Genomic DNA, 23,294 nt, shown 5'->3' on the forward strand with positions numbered 1-23,294 from the left:
CTGGGGTTCGAGATCAATCTTCTCAAATCTCATCTCATACCCACTCAGAGACTTCAATTCATTGGAGCGGTGCTGGACACAGTCCTCATGAGAGCGTTCCTGTCATGCAACCGTCTTCAAACCCTTCAATCTCTATGTCAGCAGGTACTCCCACAAAGTTCCATCTCTGCCAAGCAAATGATGATACTCTTGGGTCACATGGCCTCCACAGTTCATGTCACACCCTTTGCACGTCTTCACCTGCGCACTCCTCAGTGGACCCTAGCTACCCAGTGGTCTCAAGCAACGGATCCTTGTTCACGACACATATCTGTGACATCATCTCTTCGTCAGTCTCTTCAATGGTGGTTGATATCCTCGAATCTCTCCAGAGGTCTTCTGTTCCATCTACCTCCTCATCAACTGGTCATCACCACCGATGCCTCCCCTTATGCTTGGGGAGCTCATTTAAACGAATTCCAAACTCAAGGACTTTGGACAGCCCAGGAAATGAAGCATCACATCAATTTCCTGGAACTCAGAGCAATGTTTTATGCCCTCAAGGCTTTCCAACATCTTCTCTTCCCTCAAGTCCTCCTGCTGTGCACAGACAATCAAGTTGCGATGTACTACATCAACAAGCAGGGTGGGACAGGCTCTCGCCTCTTGTGCCAAGAAGCCCAAAAAATTTGGACTTGGGCCACAGATCATCAACTATTCCTGAAAGCTATCTACATTCAAGGAGCACAGAATTCCTTAGCGGACAACCTCAGCAGAATTCTCCAGCCTCATGAGTGGACACTCGATCCCTTAACTCTACAGTCCATCTTCGCTCAGTGGGGCACTCCTCAGATAGACCTCTTTGCAGCTCCTCACAATCACCAGCTACCCCTATTCTGCTCCAGACTCTACTCTCCTCACCGTCTGGCAACGGATGCATTTCTCCTCGATTGGTCCAATCTGTTCCTGTACGCTTTCCCTCCTCTGCCTCTCATGTTAAGAACCTTGTTCAAGCTCAAGAGGGAACGTGCCACCATGATTCTGATTGCTCCACGGTGGCCCAGGCAACATTGGTTCTCCCTTCTACTTCAACTCAGTTCCAGTGAGCCTTTTCTTCTTCCACTGTTTCCTTCTCTGCTTACACAACATCAGGAGACCCTTCTGCATCCCAACCTTCAGTCTCTGCACCTGACAGCTTGGTTTCTCTCGGGCTGACCTCTCATGATACTCTTTTGTCTCAGCCTGTTCATTCCATTCTGGATGCCTCCAGGAAACCGGCTACTCTGCAGTGTTACCATCAGAAGTGGACACGGTTTTCTTCCTGGTGTCTTCGTCATCATCATGATCCCACTTCCCTTGCAGTGGAGACCTTGTTGGATTATTTTCTTTCTTTGTCTGACTCTGGCCTCAAGTCTACTTCCATCAGAGTCCACCTCAGCGCTATTGCTGCTTTTCATGAGCCAGTTCATGGAAAACTTCTCTCGGCTCATCCCTTGGTGTCCAGATTCATGCGGGGTCTTTTCAATGTGAAACCGCCTCTCAAAGCCCCTCCTGTAATCTGGGATCTCAATGTGGTTCTTTCCGCCTTAATGAAGCCTCCATTTGAACCTTTGGCTACCACTCCTTTCAAGTTTCTCACTTGGAAGGTACTTTTCCTTATTGCTCTTACCTCTGCCAGGAGGGTCAGTGAGCTACATGCACTAGTTGCTGATCCACCTTTTACAGTCTTCCATCATGACAAGGTGGTTCTACGTACACATCCAAAGTTTCTCCCTAAGGTTGTCTCAGAATTCCATCTCAACCAATCCATTGTTCTGCCTGTCTTCTTTCCGAAACCTCACTCTCATTCTGGAGAACAGGCTCTGCATACTTTGGACTGTAAGTGGGCTTTAGCTTATTATTTAGACCGTACTAAGCCCCACAGATCATCTCCACAACTCTTTCTGTCCTTTGATCCGAATAAATTGGGACGTCCTGTTTCTAAACGTACGTTGTCAAATTGGCTTGCAGCGTGCATTTCTTTTTGTTATGCTCAGTCCGGATTGACACTGGAAGGTTCTGTCACGGCCCATAGAGTTCGAGCTATGGCAGCGTCTGTAGCTTTCCTCCGATCCACTCCTATTGAGGAAATCTGCAAGGCTGCTACTTGGTCCTCAGTTCATACTTTTACATCTCATTATTGTCTGGATGCATTCTCCAGACGGGATGGACACTTCGGCCAATCTGTTTTGCAAAATTTGTTTTCCTAATGGCCAACCTTCCATCCATCCCTCTTTTTGTTAGCTTGGAGGTCACCCATCAGTCAAGAATATGCTGCCTGCTTGTCCTGGGATAAAGCACAGTTACTTACCATAACAGGTGTTATCCAGGGACAGCAGGCAGATATTCTTGCGTCCCACCCACCTCCCCGGGTTGGCTTCTTAGCTGGTTTATCCTAACTGGGGACCGCGCGCCTCCGTTGGGCGGGAAGGCACTCGCGCGTGCGCGGTGCAGCCTGCTAGAACTTTCCAAGTTCTTAGAGTGCAATCACTCTAAAATTGTCCGTACCGGGGCTCCGTCGGTGCCGTCACCCATCAGTCAAGAATATCTGCCTGCTGTCCCTGGATAACACCTGTTACGGTAAGTAACTGTGCTATCTGGTTTTCTGGCATTCAGCTTTTTATCATGAAGTGTTCTGTAATTGGGATTTATCTGCATTTCTGTTGCCTAAAACTAAGGGGGGTGTTGTTTTTTTAAAAACACGTTGAGCACCCCCAATCATTTTGAAAAGTTGGCTTCTATGCTCAAGTTTGTACCAATCGCCAATATGTCTACTGTTTCTGACATAATACATGATCTCTGTTTTAATTTTAGTCCAGAGCCCAAACTGACTTCAACCTATCTTCTCGAATATCATCATCTCCAACCCACAGCCTCTATGTCTTTGTAAGGAACTTTGTATGCAGAATAGGAGAGGATGCAGAGCTCTTTATGTCCTTGTATGATCCTCAGAAACAAGCAGTCATAAGGTGAGTCCTGGTAAACATGAGCTAGTTGGAGGTCACTCTTCAACAACAATCTGCAGATTATGAAAGAAAATGCTTCTTCAGACATAGCTTAATCTACTGTAGGCTGATTTTCAACTGGGGATATACAGATATCAATATAACTCACTAACCACCCAGTACAAACTTTAATATAATTTGTTTTATCACCACTAGTGTACATTGTCACCAGCGGGGTCAGGGCAATTGGTCCCGAGCCGCTGGGACACAGAAGTATTGGCTCCTGTGTGCTGCGGCTAGCTACACAAGAGTAGATAAGTCAGGATTCAACCCAAAAAAGAAAAACACACACTCCAAACCGGTAAGTAAGAATATAAAACCTGGACCGGATTTAATGGTGCAATATCCAAAAACAAAAAGGGTTGCTTCATACATCAGCTTGACATCAGTCTTCAAAATAAAGTAATCAAAAACTAAACTTTATCAGGCAATGGCCGCCAATAGGTAAGTCTTTATAATGTTCCAAAAGAGGCAAACTTAACAGTCCTATTGCAGTCCAATATTTCTCCAAAAGAAAGAGGTTTCAAAACTCAAAACTAGAAACCTTAAACCTCAACAGAAAGGATTCTTCTCTGTAGCAAGCGTTCCCAAACAATAAGGTTTCTCTGCACATCCAATAATATAGTCCCAGCATAAGTCCTTATTCTTCACCAAAAACACTTGTGCCTGAACCAGTGCACCGGCACTGATTCCTCCAGCCGCAGTAGTGCTGGATAAGGTGGTGTGCTCCACGTGATGGAATATTGCCAAGAAATGGCCCTCTATCCCTCCACATTTGACGTGGGGCTAACCCCACCACCTTCAAACCAAACACAGTCTGCCTTGCACAAAAATAGGCCTTCCAAAAACCTATACACTTGTAATCCACAGTTATACAACACTTGAACACTTGCCTTTGGTTAGCAGACTTCCATGGGCTGTGTGCTGGCAGTTAACTCAGGTAAAGACTCCGGCTCCAGATCCAGTTCCATGGGTTGGAACTCTTCCAAAGGTCTTTCAGGTAACTCTGCTCCAGCCTCTACTAGTTCCATCTGCTCAGGAACCGAACAGCTTTGCAGAGCTCTCTGCCCTGAGCTTTGCGACTGCTTGCTTTTGCTGCCTGCTTGCTTCTCTCCCTCCAACCATGCATACCTGAGGTTTAGGAGCTGGGGACCACGCCCCAAACGCTCAGGTGTGCCGGATATCCTGACTTCCTTTCCCTTCCTAGATGGGGGAAGGGAAATCTGCATTCTGGCACCAGCACTCCCTCTGCTGGACCCAGGAGTAACTGTAGGCAAAATGTTACCTTGGGGTTTAAACAGAGCAACTTGGGCACTATCTGCTCCAGCAGTGGGCTTTATATTAGGAACAGCCCTAGCAAGCATACCCTGCATATCACAACATATAACATAACATAACAACATAAATTCACTTATATACCGCAGTAACCTCTCAGTTCAGCGCGGTTAACAACAATCAAGAGACTATACAAGCACAGTGTATTACAATCACATTCAAAAGAATTTGTCAAATAAGAAGGTCTTTAGCATTTTTCTGAAGGAAAGGGACTTGTATACCGCCTTTTTATAGTTTTTACAACCACACTCAAAGCGGTTTCCACACAGGCACTTCAAGTTGGAGTTTGTTATCAGGACAGAAAAAGGTTTATCCCATGATCCAGCTTGAAAAGATAAAATTTTATAGAAAAATCTTTTGAAGAACAGCGGCTGTGGCTCGGCTGGCTTAGCTGGCGAGCTGTGGGGACATTTTCCTTCTGGTATCTCTCCTCTGCATTTTCCAACAGCATTTGGGTATATTACTTGTTACTCCTGTTCGGAGTATTGTTTTCTTTCTGTTTTCCAGTTCTTGGTTCTGCTTGGCTATTCGGCAGACTGAGGTAAATAGAGAAGGGAATATAGTATATACTGTCCCACAGTTTTGTTTTCAGTCTCCACCTGCTGGTCATGATTGGATATATACCCATTCGTAAAGATTACTGTATTGTCTCGCATATAACGCGCACGTTATACGTGGTTTTTACATACCGCGCACACCCTTGCGCGTTATATGCGTGAGCGCGTTGTACAAAAATTTTTTAACATAGTTCCCCCCCCCGACATCCGATTCACCCCCCGCAGGACCGCTCGCATCCCCACCCCGAAGGACCGCTCGCACGCACTCCCACCCGCACCCCCACCCTGAAGGACCGCTCGCACCCCCACAGCCTCCCGACCCCCCCATCATGTAGAAGCTCCTACCGGTGTCCTGCTGCTTCCTCTTGGCGGTCCCGACACCCGACACGATCGGGCCAGGAGGGAGCCCAAACCCTCCTGGCCACGGCGACCACCTACCCCCATCCCGCACTACATTACGGGCAGGAGGGATCCCAGGCCATCCTGCCCTCGACGCAAACCCCCCTCCCCCCAACGACCGCCCCCCCCCAAGAACCTCTGACTGCCCCCCCAGCCGACCCGCGACCCCCCTGGCCGACCCCCACGACACCCCCACCCCTCTTCCCCGTACCTTTGTGTAGTTGGCCGGACAGACGGGAGTCAAACTCGCCTGTCCGGCAGGCAGCCAACGACGGAATGAGGCCGGATTGGCCCATCCGTCCCAAAGCTCCGCCTACTGGTGGGGCCTAAGGCGCCTGGGCCAATCAGAATAGGCCCGGGAGCCTTAGGTCCCACCTGGGGGCGGGGCCTGAGGCACATGGGCCCAACTCGATCATGTGCCCAAGGCCCCGCCCCCAGGAGGGACCTAAGGCTCCCGGGCCTATTCTGATTGGCCCAGGCGCCTTAGGCCCCACCAGTAGGCGGAGCTTTGGGACGGATGGGCCAATCCGGCCTCATTCTGTCGTTGGCTGCCTGCCGGACAGGCGGGTTTGGCTCCCGTCTGTCCGGCCAACTACACAAAGGTACGGGGAAGGAGGGTGGGGGTGTTGTGGGGGTTGGCCAGGGGGGTCGTGGGTCAGCTGGGGGGGCGGTCGGAGGTTCTTGGGGGGGCGGTCGTTGGGGGGAGGGGGGTTTGTGTTGAGGGCAGGAGGGCCTGGGATCCCTCCTACCCGTAATGTAGTGCGGGGTGGGGGTAGGGGGTCGCCGTGGCCAGGAGGGTTTGGGCTCCCTCCTTGCCCGAACAACTAGCGGGGGGGGGTCGCCAGGGCCAGGAGGACTTGGGCTCCCTCCTGGCCCGATATTGTCGGGGAGTCGGCGGAGCAAGAGGGCTTGGGCTCCCTTTTGCCCTGATCATGTCGGGGAGTTGGGGGGGCAAGAGGGCTTGAGCTCCCTCTTGCCCCGATCGTGTCGGGGAGTCGGGACCGCCAAGAGGAAGCAGCAGGACACCGGTAGGAGCTTCTACATGATGGGGGGGGGTCGGGAGGCTGTGGGGGTGCGAGCAGTCCTTCAGGGTGGGGGTGCGGGTGGGAGTGCATGCGAGCGGTCCTTCGGGGTGCGGGTGCGTGCGAGCGGTCCTTCGGGGTGGGGGTGCGAGCGGTCCTGCGGGGGGGGTGAATCGGACGTCGGGGAGGCATCAGGCTTTCAGGGTAGGGACAGGACTTCAAGGGGGAGAGGAGAGTCGGGGCGGGCAAAAGGAGAGTCGGGGTGGCCAGAGGAGAGTCGGGGCGGGCGAAAGGAGAGTCGGGCAGCGACGGGAGAGTCGGGCAGCATGCGCGGTATACGGGTGTGCACGGTATATAAAAATTTCTGTACATAAATTTGTGTTTTTCGCGCGCTATACCCGTGTGCGCGTTTTACACGGGTGCGCGTTATCTATGTGAAAATACGGTAACTTCTACTGGTCTGGAGAAGCTAAAAGAAAGTAAATTAGAAGGTAAGAACCTAATTTCTCCTTCTCTCATTTTTCATTGTTGGCATTTGTTGATATGAGCAAAATAGACTTACTTGTCGGGGAGTTTCCCCTGTTCCCCTGTCTCTCGTGTTCTTATTCTCTACAGATGTTCATGGCTGCTTTAAGACTAATTGATGCTTACAGGGACAGTGATGAGCTAAGAGGGGGAGGTGTTTAAGTCTCTGATGTTGGAGGATTCCTACAAAGTCCTGGCGGATAGATGGAAATAACCCACTGGTCCTGGAATAAAGTGTGGATTCGATATCTATCTATCTATCTATTCATCCATCCGTACACCAAGGGCAAGTCTATAAAGTAGGTGGTAATACAGTGGAACCTTGGTTTACGAGCATAATTCGTTCCAGAAGCATGCTCATAAACCAAATTGCTCGTATATCAAAGCAAGTTTCCCCATAGGAAGTAAGGGAAACTGCTTTGATTGGCTCCACCTCCTCCCCCCCCCCCCGAGGCTACTGGCGCTGCTCCATTCTCCCCCCCTTGAGGAATCCGACGCTGTTCCAAACCCCTCCCAGTGATCCGGCTTCCCCCCCCTGCGAACCGGCATCCTCCCCCCACTCGCGTTGCCCCCCCTCCACCGCGATCCTACTTCCCCCCCCCCCGAGCACGTCAATGATACTTCCTTTACCCAATTTGGCACCAGTGCCGGTGCCCGAAGATCCTCCCTCTTCTGGCGCGGCCTGGGCTGGGCGGTGCGTCGGAGATCCTCTCTCTTCTGGTCTGGGCTGGGCTGGACTGGCTTAGAGCATTTGCGCATGCTCAAAGCCTTCTGGTCTCGCTCTCTAGATTGAGAGCGAGACCAGAAGGCTTTGAGCATGCGCAAATGCTCAAAGCCAGTCCAGCCCAGCCCAGCCCAGAAGAGGGAGGATCTCCGACGCACCGCCCAGCCCAGGCCGTGCCAGAAGAGGGAGGATCTTTGGGCACCGGCACTGGTGCCAAGACGGGGTAAAGTTAGTGTCATTGACGTACTCAGGGGGGGGAAAGTAGGATCGTGGTGGAGGGGGGGCAACGCGAGCGGGGGGGGATGCCGGATCGCTGGGGGGATACTAGATCACGGGGGGGGGGGGTGGCGCTCGTACAGCGAGGCAAGCTCGGTTTAAGAGGCACCAAGTTTGCAAATGTTTTGCTCGTCTTGCAAAACACTCGCAAATCGGTGCACTTGTAAACCGAGGTACCACTGTATTTATGTGCCCGTTGCATGCATACATTTTTAGAACACTAGCATGGACGTGACACAGGAGGCTCCCACATACATTCCTAACTTATAGAATACTGTAAGTTATGTGCATCCCTTTGCATTTAGGCACCTATGATTGGTATGAGGGTGCCTAAATGCTAGGTCTGCTAATATCAAGTTACACTAGTATTCTGTAATGGAGTCCAGGCCCCTGGGTTCTGTTATAGAATACGAGTCGACTGCATGCCTTTTGGGAGTCTAATTGGTTGTGCCCAGTTAGAGAATTACCCGCCAACCCACATATTTTTACTTTTTGTTTGTTTAACAGTGAAAACTATTTGGTGAGATGGGGAAGTAAAGGATTTCCAAAGGAAATTGATCTGCTGAATAACTTGAAGGTGGTATTCACAGTGAGTACCTGAAATATTTAAGATTCAAGAAAGGGCACTGGGATACCGCATGCTAAGCACAGATTTTATAATGCAATTGCATGTACAATTGTTGTTATAGAATAGGGAAGTCCATGTCCGTGTGGCCATGTTAGGTTAAGCACCTAAATTTAAGTAAGAGTACTTACGCTATATGCTCAAGCCTAACGGTAGGCAGTTAGGTGTAGAAATGTTAGTATTCTATAAAATGCATGCATAACCGCTAGACACGCCCCTGATCTACCCATGCCCCTCCCATGGCCACAGCCCCCTAGTAGTTGTGCATAATAAAATTTGCACCAATTAAGGCTTATTATTGCTTAATACCAATTATTAGTTTATTATTTAATTGGTGTATAACTGACCTTATTCTATAACTTATACTTGCAATTTTCTCTGCTAAGCGTAAAGTTCGGTGCACAAGTTTACAGAATCAGCAGCTTAGATTGTTACTACTTTTAAGGAGATCATTTTGTAAAGGTACCTTTTGTGTTTTGGACACATTGGTGCCTATTTTATAATGACAGGAGACAACTAAGAGACAATCATCTGCAAGAAATCCAAAGAGCTAATACTGAGCAGACCAGTAAATGTAGAATCAAGCAGTTTATTAAAGCAATAACCTAACATGGCCACATTTCGCTTAAAGGCTGTATCCAGGGACACATAACGTAACAAGCCACTTATATACCGGTTCTATGCGGTTAACAAATGCAAGAACTGTACATGCACAGGAAATTATATTCTTACCTATAAAATTTTGCAAATAAATGTGTTTTCAACATTCTTCCAAAAGCTTGATACGGGCAGAAATTGGATATCAAGTTGCTAAAATTATTGCCCCAGATATATAAACTGAATATCAAAATATGTTAGATCAAAGGTAAAACACTGAGAGCAGAGCATGCAATCAAAATTAAAACTACATTCCAAAGTGAACTAAGGGGGGGAGGGGGAAGTGACATCATTGTCCATGCTGGCTGCTTAGGTCCTGGGCTTCGCTTTTTTTTTTTAGCAATTATTAGCATCTAGCTCTGGTTGTATTTACACAGTGACAGAGCAACTACTGTTTTAACAGAGGATCTTTTCGGAAGTATGCATAGTATTCTGGCAATGCACCTGGATTTCACGATTTTTGCTTACCAATCTCCATCTGCTCTGAATTGGCTACCTTAGATGGCAGATACACAGGAAGGCCTGTTGGCAGGGCCACAGACTGGTATTGGAGTGCAACCTGTCTCACTTACTATGTCAGACCCAATGTTGGAGTTTCGCCAGCTTCTTGAGGAAATCAAAATAGACATAAAAGTGGTCCACTCTGAACTTACCATCCTTTCTGCAGATTTATGGGGGGAGATAGCGATGGAAAATGTATTACCTGGGTACAAATTATATTGCAAGGATAGAGTAGATCATATTGGAGGGGGGGGGTTGGGCTATATGTTAAACAGGGAATTCAATCAAATAAAATAAACATTCTGCAGGACATAGATAGCAGTGTAGAATTTATATGTCTAGAAATTCCATGTGTGAAGGGAACGAATATAAAGGTAGGGTTATACTACCATCCTCTGGGACAGAATGAGCAGACAGATGAAGAAATGTTTTCAGAGATTAAGAAAGCTGGCAAATTGGGCAACAGTATAATAATAGGTGATTTCAATTACAAAGCAAAAAATATATGCTGAACACTCAATTCAGGCAAGCTGGATTATAAGGAATCTGTTTCTAACAGTGCAAAATCGGAGGAGCACCCAAACACAAAATATTGGGGAAAAAAGGACCTCAGTTTGAAAGGCTTCATGGGTCCTCAATAAAATTCAAATTAGGTGCTACAACTCTGGTAGGTATTAATAATATTCCTTCAAAGTAAGATGAAAAGAAGACCGCTTTGGTTCTCAAAAGTAGTAGCTGAGAAGGTAAGGAATAAGAGGTTAGCTTTCATACACTACAAAAAATCGCAGAGGGAGCGTGGCTTGGGAGCGCAGCCGGATGGTCGGGTGAGGACTGAGCTCTGCATTTACAAGCATTTGAAAGTTATTTTAAGCTGCTAATTCAGCTTCCTTTTTAAATAATTTTTGAGGTTCAAATCTCATAATGGCCTCGAGTAAACAGGCGAAAAATGAAATGGCTGGCACAGGAGGGGGGAGCGCTAAAAGATCAAAGATAGAGCCGGTGACTCCTTCTAAGTTGCCATTGCCTAAGGATGATAATGGTGACATCTTTGCACAGTTGAAGCTAATTACGGATATAGTTTCTGACAATGCTCAGAAATTAAAGGAGGTTAAAGATGAAGGTAAGAGTCTCACAGCACGTATGGAGCAGTTTGATTTAAAAGTTGAAAACATGGAAAAAAGAATGACAACAAATGAAATGGAATTAAAGAAATGTAAAGTATACAGGGAAAAAGTGGATGCTTTATCTAAGGAGCTGGAAGACTGTATTAATAGGGGAAACGGAACAATTTGAGAATTATTGGGCTCCTGGAGGGAGTTGAAAATAATGATGCTGTTTCTTTCCTTGAGCAATTTCTTCCAAAGATTCTGCCTCTCAAATCAAAATATCCATTAGAATTTGAGAGGGCTCATAGGATCCCTGCAAGAAGAACTGGCAGGGATCTGAGACCACGTCCGATGAAATATCAAGATTCAAAAATTCATATTGTGCCAGATTTCGTTAAAACCACTGCCGAAAGAAGGAAAAAGTTACTTGATTTAAGACCTCAAATGAGACATCTTGGTGCTAAATATGGATTGCTTTACCCTGCTATAATGAGAGTTACTTATGCCAATAAGTCACTAAGTTTTGATGATCCGGACAAGTTAAAAGAGTTTTTGGATACATGTGAGCAACCGATGGTGTCATAAAAGGAACTAAGGAAAAAAGAAATGTGTCTCAATGTTAAAATGTCTTTATTTTGTTTGATTTTTATTTTTTCATGCCAGTGATTGCTATATAAGAGATTGATTCGTTGAAAAGATAGAATCTTATTTAAATTCGATTGCAATAACTGTCTTGGATACATGGTTCTGGTGGATAAATTCTTTTTAGAATTCTTCAAAAGAAGTTCCATGGAATTATGCAAATCGGTTCGTGGACTAAGACCTCTAAATTCTATTTGCTAATGATTCCATGTTGACTTTTTTGTAAATATCGTCAGGATTCATCGGACTTCATATGGACATACTACTAGATATATTGGTATAATATTTATGAAAGATATAACGTATTGTTCTTACTTTATGCCTGATCCAGAAATATTTCTTCATAAGGATATGTGCGATAGCGATGGATTTGTGCAAGTGTGAGGGGTCAATGTGGATTGAACTATATCAATTTCTAGCGTTTGAATTTATCGGTTCAGTCTTCTTGGTGAAACGAAAGAAAGATCTTCACTTTGGTTCGGGGACTGTAATTTGTATTTTGGATGTCATTGCATGGGTTTCTTATGTAAATTGTTTTTTCAGCGTGATTGGAAGGATGGATTTTGCTAATGGTATATTCCTCAGTCTGTTATTGTTCTTCCTGGGTCAAAGGTAACACGGAAGCAATTTATACGCCAGAGGAAAAAAAAAAAAGTTTCAAAGGACTAAGCATCGTTCGTATGAAAAGGAAGAGCTGTTGCTCGATGGATGGACATGAATCTAACCCTGTAAACCGTGCCGAGCTCTATGCTTGTGGAGATGGTGCGGTATACAAACCTTAGTTTAGGATATGAGACTGTTTTGGTTATTTATTTACACAACCTTGAGATTCTAATGTTTTATTTAATATATGTTATCTAAATATTTATGATCTAAATAGGATGACTTCGGGTCATATTTAGTTATTAATAATTCAAAGGATAATTACAGAGTGGTGTGGTTATTAAATGAAATAGGATGGGTATGTTTTCATTTAATATTAGTACTAACTAATACATTATACTTTTGGAGAATTAATTGAAGAGATTTTAGTTGTTGTTTAATTTAAGAATAATTTACTGGAGCACATTTAAGTTTGAATATGTTTTGAATGGAGTTTACGTGATGGTTCTTTTTAATACATTAATTTTTATGTTATGGACTAATAAGTAATGATATGAGGGGTTGTTTTTTTAGATGGGACATTATATAATAATAGATTTATATTTTATCTCATTTCATTTTAAGGTTTCTTTAGACAAAAGGATTATAACTTAAAGTTTTGGATAATATTATTTAAAATATTGTAAAGTCATTTATTTCTTTCATAATTTGATTCTTAATGGTATTTTTTTTAAAGTAAAGTTCATAATTAATACTATTATTTGCTAATTAATAATTAATATGCTTTAGTTACTAATGAAAAATATTTTGTATTCAACTTAATTGTATTTTAGTGGCTTATCATACTGCTATAATCAATTTAAATGTATGCTTGTGTAGAGTATTTTTTCACCTGATATCAAATGTGTGTTTCCAAGATTTCACTATTAAATGGGGGGGAGGGGTTAGGGAGGGTTGGGATAATAGGGGTAAGGTTCAGGTTCATATTTATAAAATCAGGAAAATGATGCTTATTTATGAAGACTGGGAATATTTGTTTTATTGTTTTGGAAAGATTATTTTACTTATAATTTAAGGATGGATATTAAAATTTTCTCCTTGAATGTAAATGGCCTCAACCATCAGATTAAAAGGAAAAAAAAACATTAGCATTAAAAAAAAAACAGAATGCGGATATCTACTATATTCAAGAGACCCACCTGTCTATAATAGAATCAAAGAAACTGGAAGGGAGTTGGGTGAAACAATGTTTTTTCGCCCCTGCAGATGGGAAAAAAGCAGGGGCAGCTATTCTGATTAATAAAAATGTTCAGCCAATTTTAAATTAGTAGGTTCCAATCCAAAGGGTAGATGGGTCCATGTGGAGATGAGTATGGGAAATAATGCCCTGGCTTTGTTTAATGTGTATGCCCCTAATTCGAATCAAAATGAGTTCTTTAAAATGTTACAGCAATTGTTACTCCCACTGGCTGCTTCTAAATTAGTTGTGGCTGGAGATTTTAACGCTGTTATGGATCCATTATTGGATAAAAAACCTTGTAGAAATATAAAATCATTAGGGTTAGATAATTTGGCGCATTCATGTGATTTAAAAGATATCTGGCATATACTTCATTTTATACTTCAGGAATTTTCCTTCTGTTCACAAGTTCATAAATCTTTCTCTAGAATTGATTTTATTCTTGTCTCAACTCAAATAGTTCAGCAAGTGATTAAAGCTTCCATAGATCCAATTATTTTATCTGATCATGTATGGATTGAACTACAAATAGATAAACAAGAGTATAGTAGACCTATTTGGAGATTTGATAATACATTGCTTATAGATACTAAATTCTTAGATGAATTACAAATAAAAATTAATGAATTTTTTCAGTATAATTTATCAGATGAAACTTCTTTGGAAAATGTTTGGGATGCTTTTAAGGCTACTATAAGAGGTAATATTATTTCATACTCTGCTTATATTAGAAAACAAATTAAAAATCAATATTCTAATTTGGAAAAGGAAATTAAAATTTTGGAATCTAAATTGATTGATAAGTGGGAGCATGACACTTTACAAGACCTTTTAAAAGCAAAAGGTAAATATAATGAATTAGCTTCAAAATTAATAAGGAAAGATCTTTTTTCTCAGCAAACTTTGTATTATGGAAATTCAAATAAGGCGGCAGGTTATTGGCAAATTACCTTAAAGCAAAGAAAAGAAGAACAAAAATTAGTGCAAGAAAAGATGAGAAAGGAGTTATGCACAACCAAATTGATAATATTTTAAGTAAATTTTTAAATTTTTATAAAGATCTATACTCTTCTGAATCTTATGATGGTAGGGAGAAAGATGGTTTAGATTTTTTGAATTTAATTATTGGTCCGAAGGTTCCTGATCATATGAAAAGTAGTTTAGATGAGCCTATATCACTAAAAGAATTAGAAACAGCATTGAAGTCTCTTAGAGTTGGATCCGCTCCAGGTGGTGATGGATATACAGTAGAATTTTATAAATCATTTCAAAATTCCCTATTGCCTCATTTGTTAAATTTATTTCAATCCCAATTATCTAAGGGATGTATTACAGGTACTATGGCTGAATCATTAACAATTGTTTTGCCAGAGCCAAACAGAGATCCCACTTTAGTTTCAAACTACAGGCCTATTTCATTAATAAATGTTGATGGTAAACTTTTGGCTAAGGTATTGGCTTTGCGCTTGGCCAAGGCTCTCCCTTTTATTATTGATATGCATCAAACTGGATTCGTTGCAAAGAGACATTCTTTTAATAATATTAGATTGGCCTTTCATATGTTAAATTTATCTAAAGAAATCGCTGATCCAGTTTTTTCTATATCTTTGGATGCGGAAAAAGGTATTTCATGTGGAACCTTGTCGAACACCTTTTGAAAATCCAGATATACAATGTCGACCAGGTCGTCCTTGTCTATCTGCCTGTTTACTCCCTTAAAGAAGTGCAGCAAGTTTGTCAAACAAGATCTGCCTTTGCTGAAACCATGCTGGCTGATCCTCATCAGACCTTGTCCATCAAGGTGATCAATGATGCGGTCCTTTATCAGTGCCTCTACCATCTTTCCTGGTACCGAGGTCAGACTCAACCGGTCTTTAGTTTCCCGGATCTCCCCTCAAACTTTTTTTGAAGATCAGCGTAACATTCGCCACTTTCCTTTTACCGCCTTATTGCACCTGCGTTGATGTTGTTTGTACTTATTCCAGTTTTCGTCCGTTCTTGACCTTTTCCATTCCTTAAACAAATTTGCTTGTCTCTGATCGCTTCCTTCACCTCTACAGTGAGCCACGCCAGTTCCTTGTTCTTTTTCCTCTTGGATCCCTTGTTGATAAGCGATATATATAGATTTTGCTTCTCGGGTCTGTGTCCTTAAAAAGGGACCAAGCTTGCTCTAGCATTTCTTCCCCACCATGAGTTTCATCCTTTCTTAATTCCCTTTTCAGAAGTTCAGTGCCATGGCCGTCGTTCTGGACCGATGTTTTGCCCCTGCGTCCAGGTAGAAGCAGATCATGTTGTGATCGCTGTTTCCCAGCGTCCCTTCTACTTCTACACCTTGTGCCAGTCCTCGCAGTCCATTTAGAATTAAGTCCATGATTGCATTTCCTCTTGTATTTTCCTTGACAAGTTGTTCCAGGAAGCAATCGCCTACAGCAGCCGGAGGTGTCTAGGTTCCAGTCTATCCCCGGATAGTTGAAGTCACCCATGATAACTGCGTTGCCTCTCTTGCAGTTACGTTTAATCTCGTCCGTCATTTCTCCATCAATTTCTTTGGACTGCCCTGGGGGGTCGGTAGTAGATGCTGATCTTCGTTTCCAGTCCATTTGTTCCTGGAATTTTGACGCATAGAGACTCTAACTTATCTGTCTGTTGTGGTGTGTTCTCTCCAGTAGATTAAATTTCCTCTTTGACGTAGATGGCAATGCCCCTACCTTTTTGAGCCACTCTGTCTCTGTGGTATAGTTTGTATCCTGGTAGCACAGTGTCCCAGACGTTTTCCTCAGTCCACCATGTTTCAGTGGTGCCTATGACGTTATCTTTTTGTGCCATAGCTTCTAATTCACCCATCTTATTCCTTAGGCTCCTTGCGTTCGTGTACATACACTTGAGTTTGCGGCCTGTTCCTTTCTTGCATTTCCTTCCCTCTTGTGTCTTTTTCAATCTCTCTTGTCTGTGATCCGGTGAGTCTTTCCCTCTATCTTCTTGCACGGTATCCTCTGGGTATACCAGTTCCTGAATCATCGACTCTCTGTCTTGGTCAACTGTCGGCTTTCCCCTTCTTCCTAGTTTAAAAAACTTCTCAACTTAATGAATTGAAATGAAAGTTAATTCTGTTAAGAGTAGTTTATATTTCCCTTATGTCTTTATATTTTTAAAAACTAAAATACAGTACAAGTACAAAATCCCAGATGCAAGAAATTCAGACTGCCCGAGAATCCTGACCCTTGGGGAAAGAGAAAGAAAGAGTGACTGTGATACTGGAACTTTTACAGTAACTGTTATAAACAGGAAAATTATATTTCAAAATGTTGGTGTTTCCATTAAATATGTGTATAGTTTATTGATGCAGCTAACCACAGTGCATAGATTCTTTCCAGCATTCTGTAATGGGCAGTGCTGCCCAAGGAAATCTGAAGCGATCTCTTGACAACATATAGCTGTAGAAATTTAAAATAGCTCTTAAGATATAGCTTTCCTTCCGCTCCTTGTTAGGACCTTGGAAACAAAGACTTGAACAGAGACAAGATTTATCTGGTATGCCAGATAGTCCGGGTTGGACGAATGGACCTGAAGGAGAATAACATTAAGAAATGCACTCAAGGCCTGAGGCGCCCATTTGGAGTTGCAGGTAACACTGTTAGATAAGAGCTATCTCTGTTCCATAAGTAGTTTCTGGAAGGATAAACACATTTTCTTGTGAGAACAGTACAGTAAAAGCTCAGAACCTGAACATGTTTCTTGGTTCCACACAATACTGTGGTTTAAGTTACCATGAATGTGAGCCTAATACAACTTAAAATGGCATATTGCGGGACAAGACCAGGAATCCTGCAGTAACTGCCAAATTAAAAGGTAAAGGGTCATGGATTTGATATACAGGCAGTCCTTGGGTTATGAATGAGTTACGTTTTTAAAGATGTTCTTAAGTTGGATTTGCATGTAACTCAGAACTTGTAGATTTTAAGATTCTTGCTTCTTACCTCTGCTCCCAGCTGACAAAAGGGCCAACTATCCAGTGTTCCCTCTAAGGTACAGCATACTCAAACCATTTATTTATTTATTTAGCCCGTCCTCCCAAAGGAGCCCAGAACGGATTACTGGAGAACATTTATAGTATGGGTAGGACAAATTTTAGTGAGACATAGACTTTATCCCAGGACAAGCAGGCAGCATATTCTCTACATGTGGGTGATGTCATCCACGGAGCCCCGACGCGGACAGCTTTTCAAGCAAACTTGATTGAAGATTTCAAGTTTGTTGGTGCTGCACCACGCATGTGTGTGCCTTCCTGCTCCAATAGAGGGTGCATCCCCTCCTCATGGTCTTCAGTACTTAGTTTTCCGCGGAGCCAGAAAGCCCTGTTGTTTTTCTCTCCATGTCTAAGTGCCTTTCTAGCACCGCAGCTTCTTTGTTTTCTTGCGGGAGTCGCTGTGCGCTTTTCTCTTTGTTGTTTCGCGAGTTTTCATGTGTTTTTTACATCGATTCGGCATCTGGGGGCTCCCGGGTTGCCGTGGCCGCTTGGCCTCGAACCGGCCACGGCCTGTTTTTTCCTTATGTCCCGGCCTCTTACCAGGTTTAAAAAGTGCTCGCAGTGCAGTCGGCTGCTGTCCATAACCGACCCGCACCACTGGTGCATCCTGTGCCTGGGGGCTGATCATCCGACTGACTCTTGCCCCAGGTATGCCACTTTCCAGTCGCGTGCCCTGCGTCGTCGTCGGGCCCACATGGCTGAGCTGTTTGTGGTGGAGCCGGCCCTGGTTTCAGCTCCGGCCTCGGCCTCGAAGACCTCAGCTCCGAGTAAGCTGCCCTCGACTTCGAAAGGATCGGCCTCGACCTCGAAGTCCTCGGCTCCGGGTAAGTCCCCTCTTCCTTCTTCAGGGTCGGCGCAGGCGAAGAAGCCAACCTCGGAGTCTCTGGCCGTCCATGGGGGGAGTGCTATCCCGCCGGCCTCGACGAGACCTTCTAAGCCCTCCAAGCGTGCTTCCACCTCCAAGGAATACTCATCTTCGAGGTCGCCCTCGGTAGAATGCACTGCTGCACGGGACATGCCTAACATGATGTCGGTGCCTGTGTTCAATAATATACTCCCAGGCAATGATTTCCTTGGAACTCTCCTTGGCTTTGGCCCACTTAACCCTGGCCTCGACTTCACGTGTGGCAGACCAGCCTGAGCGTCGTTTCGAGGCCCCTCGGGGCAGGGTGTGTCAGTTTCGGCGTCTTTCCTCTTCAGACTCTTCGCCTCCGCCCTCAAGGCATTCTTCGCCTTTGGGGCATCTGAGGTCGAAGCGCCGGTCAGGGCGTGCCTCGACCCCATCTCATCGCTTGGCGAAGCGGCCCCGGGACTCCCCTCCGAGGTGGGGCTGGTCCCCGGGTGGTCGCACAGCTGGGGCTCTCTGGGTCTCGGAGTTGACTTTGTCCAACCCCCGGTTGTTCAAGTCGCCTTCCCGGTCCGGGGCTCCGTGCTGGGAGGTCCCGGCCTCACAAGGGTCCCCTTCTTTTTCCCGAAGCGTGTCTCCTCGCCGCCATCGGGCCTCGGTTCCTTGGACCCCGAGAAGGGAGGACGATGGATAAGTTTGGCAGACGCCTCTACCAAAACTCCATGATGGCTAACCGGGTCTTGAATTATAATTTTACATTCACTTCTTATCTCAAGGTTCTGGTCAAATCCTTGCCCGCCTTTCAGGAGGACTTGCCTGCTGCGCGCCGCGGGGAGTTTTGACAGCTGGTGGACTCTGTTGCAGCTTTGTCTGCACATGTTTCATGCAGCTTATGATGCTTTCGAGCTTTCTTCGAGGGTCTCAGCCTTTGCGGTTGCCATGCGATGATTGATGTGGCTCCGGATCATTGATATGGACCCTAACCTTCAGGATCGGTTGGCCAACCTTCCCTGTTTGGGCAATGAACTCTTCGATGACTCTATCGAGGCGGCTACGAAACGCCTCTCTGAGCACGAGCGTTCTTTTGCATCCTTGGTGCGATCCAACTCGAAGCCCACTCCTCCGTGACGCCAGCAGCAGCAACGGGCTCCCCCCAAGCCTCAGACCCTGGCTGCGACTAAACCCGCGCCGTCCTTTTGACGGGCTTGCCGGGAGGGGGCTGGCCTCCTCCGCGCTGGGTCCCGTTTCTCTCCCTATTGGAGGCCGCCTCCGCGCCTTTTATCCGGTCTGGGAAAGCGTCACCTCGGACGCTTGGGTCCTTTCGGTGATCAGAGAGGGGTATTCTCTAAATTTCCGGAAGTTGCTGCTGGACTGTCCTCCCGGCGTGTCTCCTTCAAACCGAGCGCAGCATCCGCTGCTTCTTCAGGAGGCTCGGGCTCTTCTTTGCCTTCGGGCGGTGGAAGAGGTTCCCCCTTGTCAGCGGGGGCAGGGATTTTACTCCCGCTATTTCCTGGTCCCCAAAAAGACTGAGGACCTCCAGCCTATCCTAGACCTCCGGAGGCTGAACAAGTTTCTCGTTCGGGAGAAGTTCTGGATGCTTTCGCTCCCCATCCTGTACCCCTTGATGGACTGGTTGTGTTCCCTCGATCTGAAGGAAGCATACACTCACGTTCCGGTGCATCCAGCTTGTCGCCGGTTCCTTTGGTTTCAGGTGGGGGACCTGCATCTTCAATATCGGGTTCTCCCGTTCGGGCTTGCTTCGTCCCCTCTAGTCTTCATGAAGTGTCTCATGGTGGTGGCTGTGGCCCTCAGGTCCCAAGGACTCCAAGTCTTTCCTTACCTTGACGACTTGCTGATCAAAGCCCCGTCGAGGGTGGGAGTTATTTCAGCGACCCCTCGGACTATTTTATTCCTCCAAAGTCTGGGGTTCGAGGTCAACTTCCCGAAATCTCAGCTGTGCTCCACTCAGTCTCTACAGTTGATCGGGGCTGTGCTGGACACGGTTCGCCTACGATCTTTTCTGCCTCCTCCTCATCAGGCCACTCTGGTTCGGCTGAGCCAGGCGGTTTCCCTGCGAGATTCGGTCTCGGCCCGGCAGATGATGATTCTGCTGGGTCACATGGCCTCCACCGTTCATGTCACGCCGTTCGCCAGGCTGCATCTTCGGGTTCCTCAGTGGATCTTGGCGTCAGGACGGGATCCTGCTTCCCAGCACATTGCGGTGACTCCTTCCTTGAGATGCTCGCTCCGTTGGTGGACCAACTCTTCCAATCTTTCCAGAGGGTTGCTCTTTCTCATGCCTCCGCATCACAAGATCCTGACCACGGACTCCTCAGCGTATGCTTGGGGGGCTCACCTCGACGGTCAACGGACTCAGGGCCTTTGGTCGAGTGCAGATCGTCGTTGTCGCATCAATCTGCTGGAACTTTGGGCCATTTACCTTGCCCTGGTCGCTTTTCGTCATCTGCTTAAGGACCGGGTGGTCCTGGTGCACATGGACAACCAGGTGGCGATGTATTACGTCAACAAACAGGGGGGCACAGGTTCCCTGTCTCTCTGCAAGAAAGCTCTTCGCCTTTGGGATTGTGCGTTCCGCCACAACGTCTTTCTTCGTGCGGTTTATATCCAGGGGGAGCACAACTGTCTGCGGACAAGTTGAGTCGCCTCCTGCAGCCGCACGAGTGGTCTCTCCATTCCCAGACTCTGCGTCAGGTGTTCGTTTGCTTGGGGACTCCGCAGATCGATCTGTTCGCCTCCCCCCTCAGTCACAAGTTGCCTCAATTCTTCTTGAGGATGTACTCCCCAGACGTCTCGAGGCGGATGCGTTCCGCTTGGATTGGGAGGGCAGATTCCTTTATGCGTTTCCGCCTTTCCTTCTGATTTTAAGGACGCTTGTGCATCTCAGGTTGGCGCATGCCAACATGATTCTGATTGCTCCTCGGTGGCCTCGGCAGCCGTGGTTCTTTCTGCTTCTACAACTCAATGTCAGGGACCCTCTACACCTAGCTGTTTTTCCTTCTCTGCTGTCTCAGAGTCGGGGTTCACTGCTGCATCCCAATCTGCAGTCTCTTCATCTGACAGCTTGGTTCCTTTCTACCTGACCCCTTCTCTTGGGTTGTCCCGGTCGGTGCAGGATGTCCTTGAGGCTTCTCGGAAGGCTTCTATGAGGCAGTGCTATTCTCAGAAGTGGACTCATTTCGCCACATGGTGTGCTTCGCATCGTGTGGAACCTCTGTCTGCTTCGTTGTCCTCGGTTCTGGAATATTTGCTTCATTTGTCTCAGTCTGGTCTTAAGACCAATTTGGTTTGTGTTCATCTCAGTGCGATTGCTGCCTTTCATCGGCAGCTTGATGGGAAATCGCTTTCTGTTCACCTTGTGGTTTCTCGTTTTATGAGGGGTCTCTTGCATGTCCATCCTCCCCTCAAGCCTCCACCTGTGGTTTGGGTTCTTGCTCAGTTGATGAAACCTCCCTTTGAACCCATGGATAAAGCTCATCTGAAGTTCCTTACTTGGAAAGTGATCTTCCTGCTTGCACTCACGTCTGCTCGCAGAGTCATTGAGCTGCAGGCACTGGTGGCAGGCCCGCCTTTTACTGTATTTCATCATGACAAGGTGGTCCTGCATACTCATCCTAAGTTCTTGCCTAAGGTGATTTCGGATTTCCATCTTAATCAGTCTATTGTTCTTCCAGTATTTTTTCCTAAGCCCCATTCTCATCCTGGGGAGGTGGTTTTGCATACTTTTGACTGTAAGAGGGCGTTGGCTTTCTATCTTCAATGCACCCAGTCTCATCGGAAGGTTCCTCAACTTTTCTTGTCTTTTGATCCTAATCATTTGGGACGTCCGGTTTCCAAGCGCACCTTGTCCAACTGGTTGGCTGCTTGTATTTCCTTCTGCTACGCTCAGGCTGGTCTCTCGCTGCGCGGTCGGGTTACGGGACATAGAGTCCGAGCGATGGCGGCTTCTGTCACTTTTTCAGGTCCACGCCAATTGAGGAGATCTGTAAGGCTGCCACTTGGTCTTCGGTTCATACCTTCACCTTTCACTACTGTCTGGATATTTTGTCCAGAAGCGACAGCCGGTTTGGCCAGTCGGTTTTGCGTAATCTTTTTTCCTGAATTGCCAACTTTCCCTCCGTCCCTTTTTGGTTAGCTTGGAGGTCACCCACATGTAGAGAATATGCTGCCTGCTTGTCCTGGGATAAAGCACAGTTACTTACCATAACAGGTGTTATCCAGGGACAGCAGGCAGATATTCTCGCAACCCTCCCACCTCCCTGAGGTTGGCTTCTTTGCTAGCTATCTGAACTGAAGACCACGAGGAGGGGATGCGCCCTCTAGTGGAGCAGGAAGGCACACACATGCGTGGTGTAGCACCAGCAAACTTGAAATCTTCAATCAAGTTTTCTTGAAAAGCTGTCCGCGTCGGGGCTCCATGGATGACGTCACCTACATGTAGAGAATATCTGCCTGCTGTCCCTGGATAACACCTATTACGGTAAGTAACTGTGCTTTACCACACACTGTTCTTAATCTGGCCTTGCATCATTCCTGAATCTGCTACAACAGAGGTGCAGGAGTCTATGCCCCACTGGAAATACTGCTTAGTGAAATCAAATGAAGCCACGACTGCGTTCTTAAGTACGAGTTGTACTTAAGTCGGGCGTCTGTAACTCGGGGACTGCCTGTATTGCCTTTCTGTGGGTACAATCAAAGTGGTTTACATATACTAAATGTAGGTACTAATCCAGGTGCTGTTTTTTTGGAGGGGGCATGTCACAGAGCAAAGAGTGGGTGTTCCAGCACTAAATAGTTAGGGGCTGATTCTGTATAGGATGCCAGTCTCTGCAGCCGCCTTAGAAGCGGCTGAGAATCGCACACTGGCATCCTATACAGAATTGCATCTGTCTTAAAAAAACAGATGGCTTACCCCCCCAATTCTCTAACCAACACTCATGTCACTGGTGCTGGTTACAGAATCATGCCTTCCTAATCAAGGGATCCCTTGCCATCAGCTGATCGTGGCAAGGGAATCCCTGATCAGCTGAGCCAACAGGTCTGCCCACTAAGCTGATTGTGGGTGGGTGGGGGGAATACCCCTGCTACAATCAGCTGAGCCTGCTGCAGCAGGGGAGCCCCTTGAAATTGGCCTTAGTCCAGCGAGTTTCCACTTTTTTTGTTCCCT

At 46.1% G+C, this 23,294-nt stretch overlaps 1 protein-coding gene across 5 annotated transcripts in view; it reads left to right on the forward strand.

The window, feature by feature from the left end:
• DOCK2 (dedicator of cytokinesis 2) overlaps window positions 1-23,294 on the forward strand; it is a 601,528-nt gene that overhangs the window by 142,450 nt on the left and 435,784 nt on the right. For all 5 annotated transcript variants that reach the window (XM_033927247.1, XM_033927252.1, XM_033927251.1 and 2 more), the window contains 3 exons: window positions 2,833-2,987; window positions 8,369-8,450; window positions 16,725-16,860. In XM_033927247.1, coding sequence (XP_033783138.1) covers window positions 2,833-2,987; window positions 8,369-8,450; window positions 16,725-16,860 — 373 coding nt within the window. The remainder of the gene's footprint in view (window positions 1-2,832; window positions 2,988-8,368; window positions 8,451-16,724; window positions 16,861-23,294) is intronic.

The sequence above is a fragment of the Geotrypetes seraphini genome, chromosome 18 (assembly GCF_902459505.1).
Source record: "Geotrypetes seraphini chromosome 18, aGeoSer1.1, whole genome shotgun sequence".
In the NCBI taxonomy this organism is placed as follows: domain Eukaryota; kingdom Metazoa; phylum Chordata; class Amphibia; order Gymnophiona; family Dermophiidae; genus Geotrypetes; species Geotrypetes seraphini.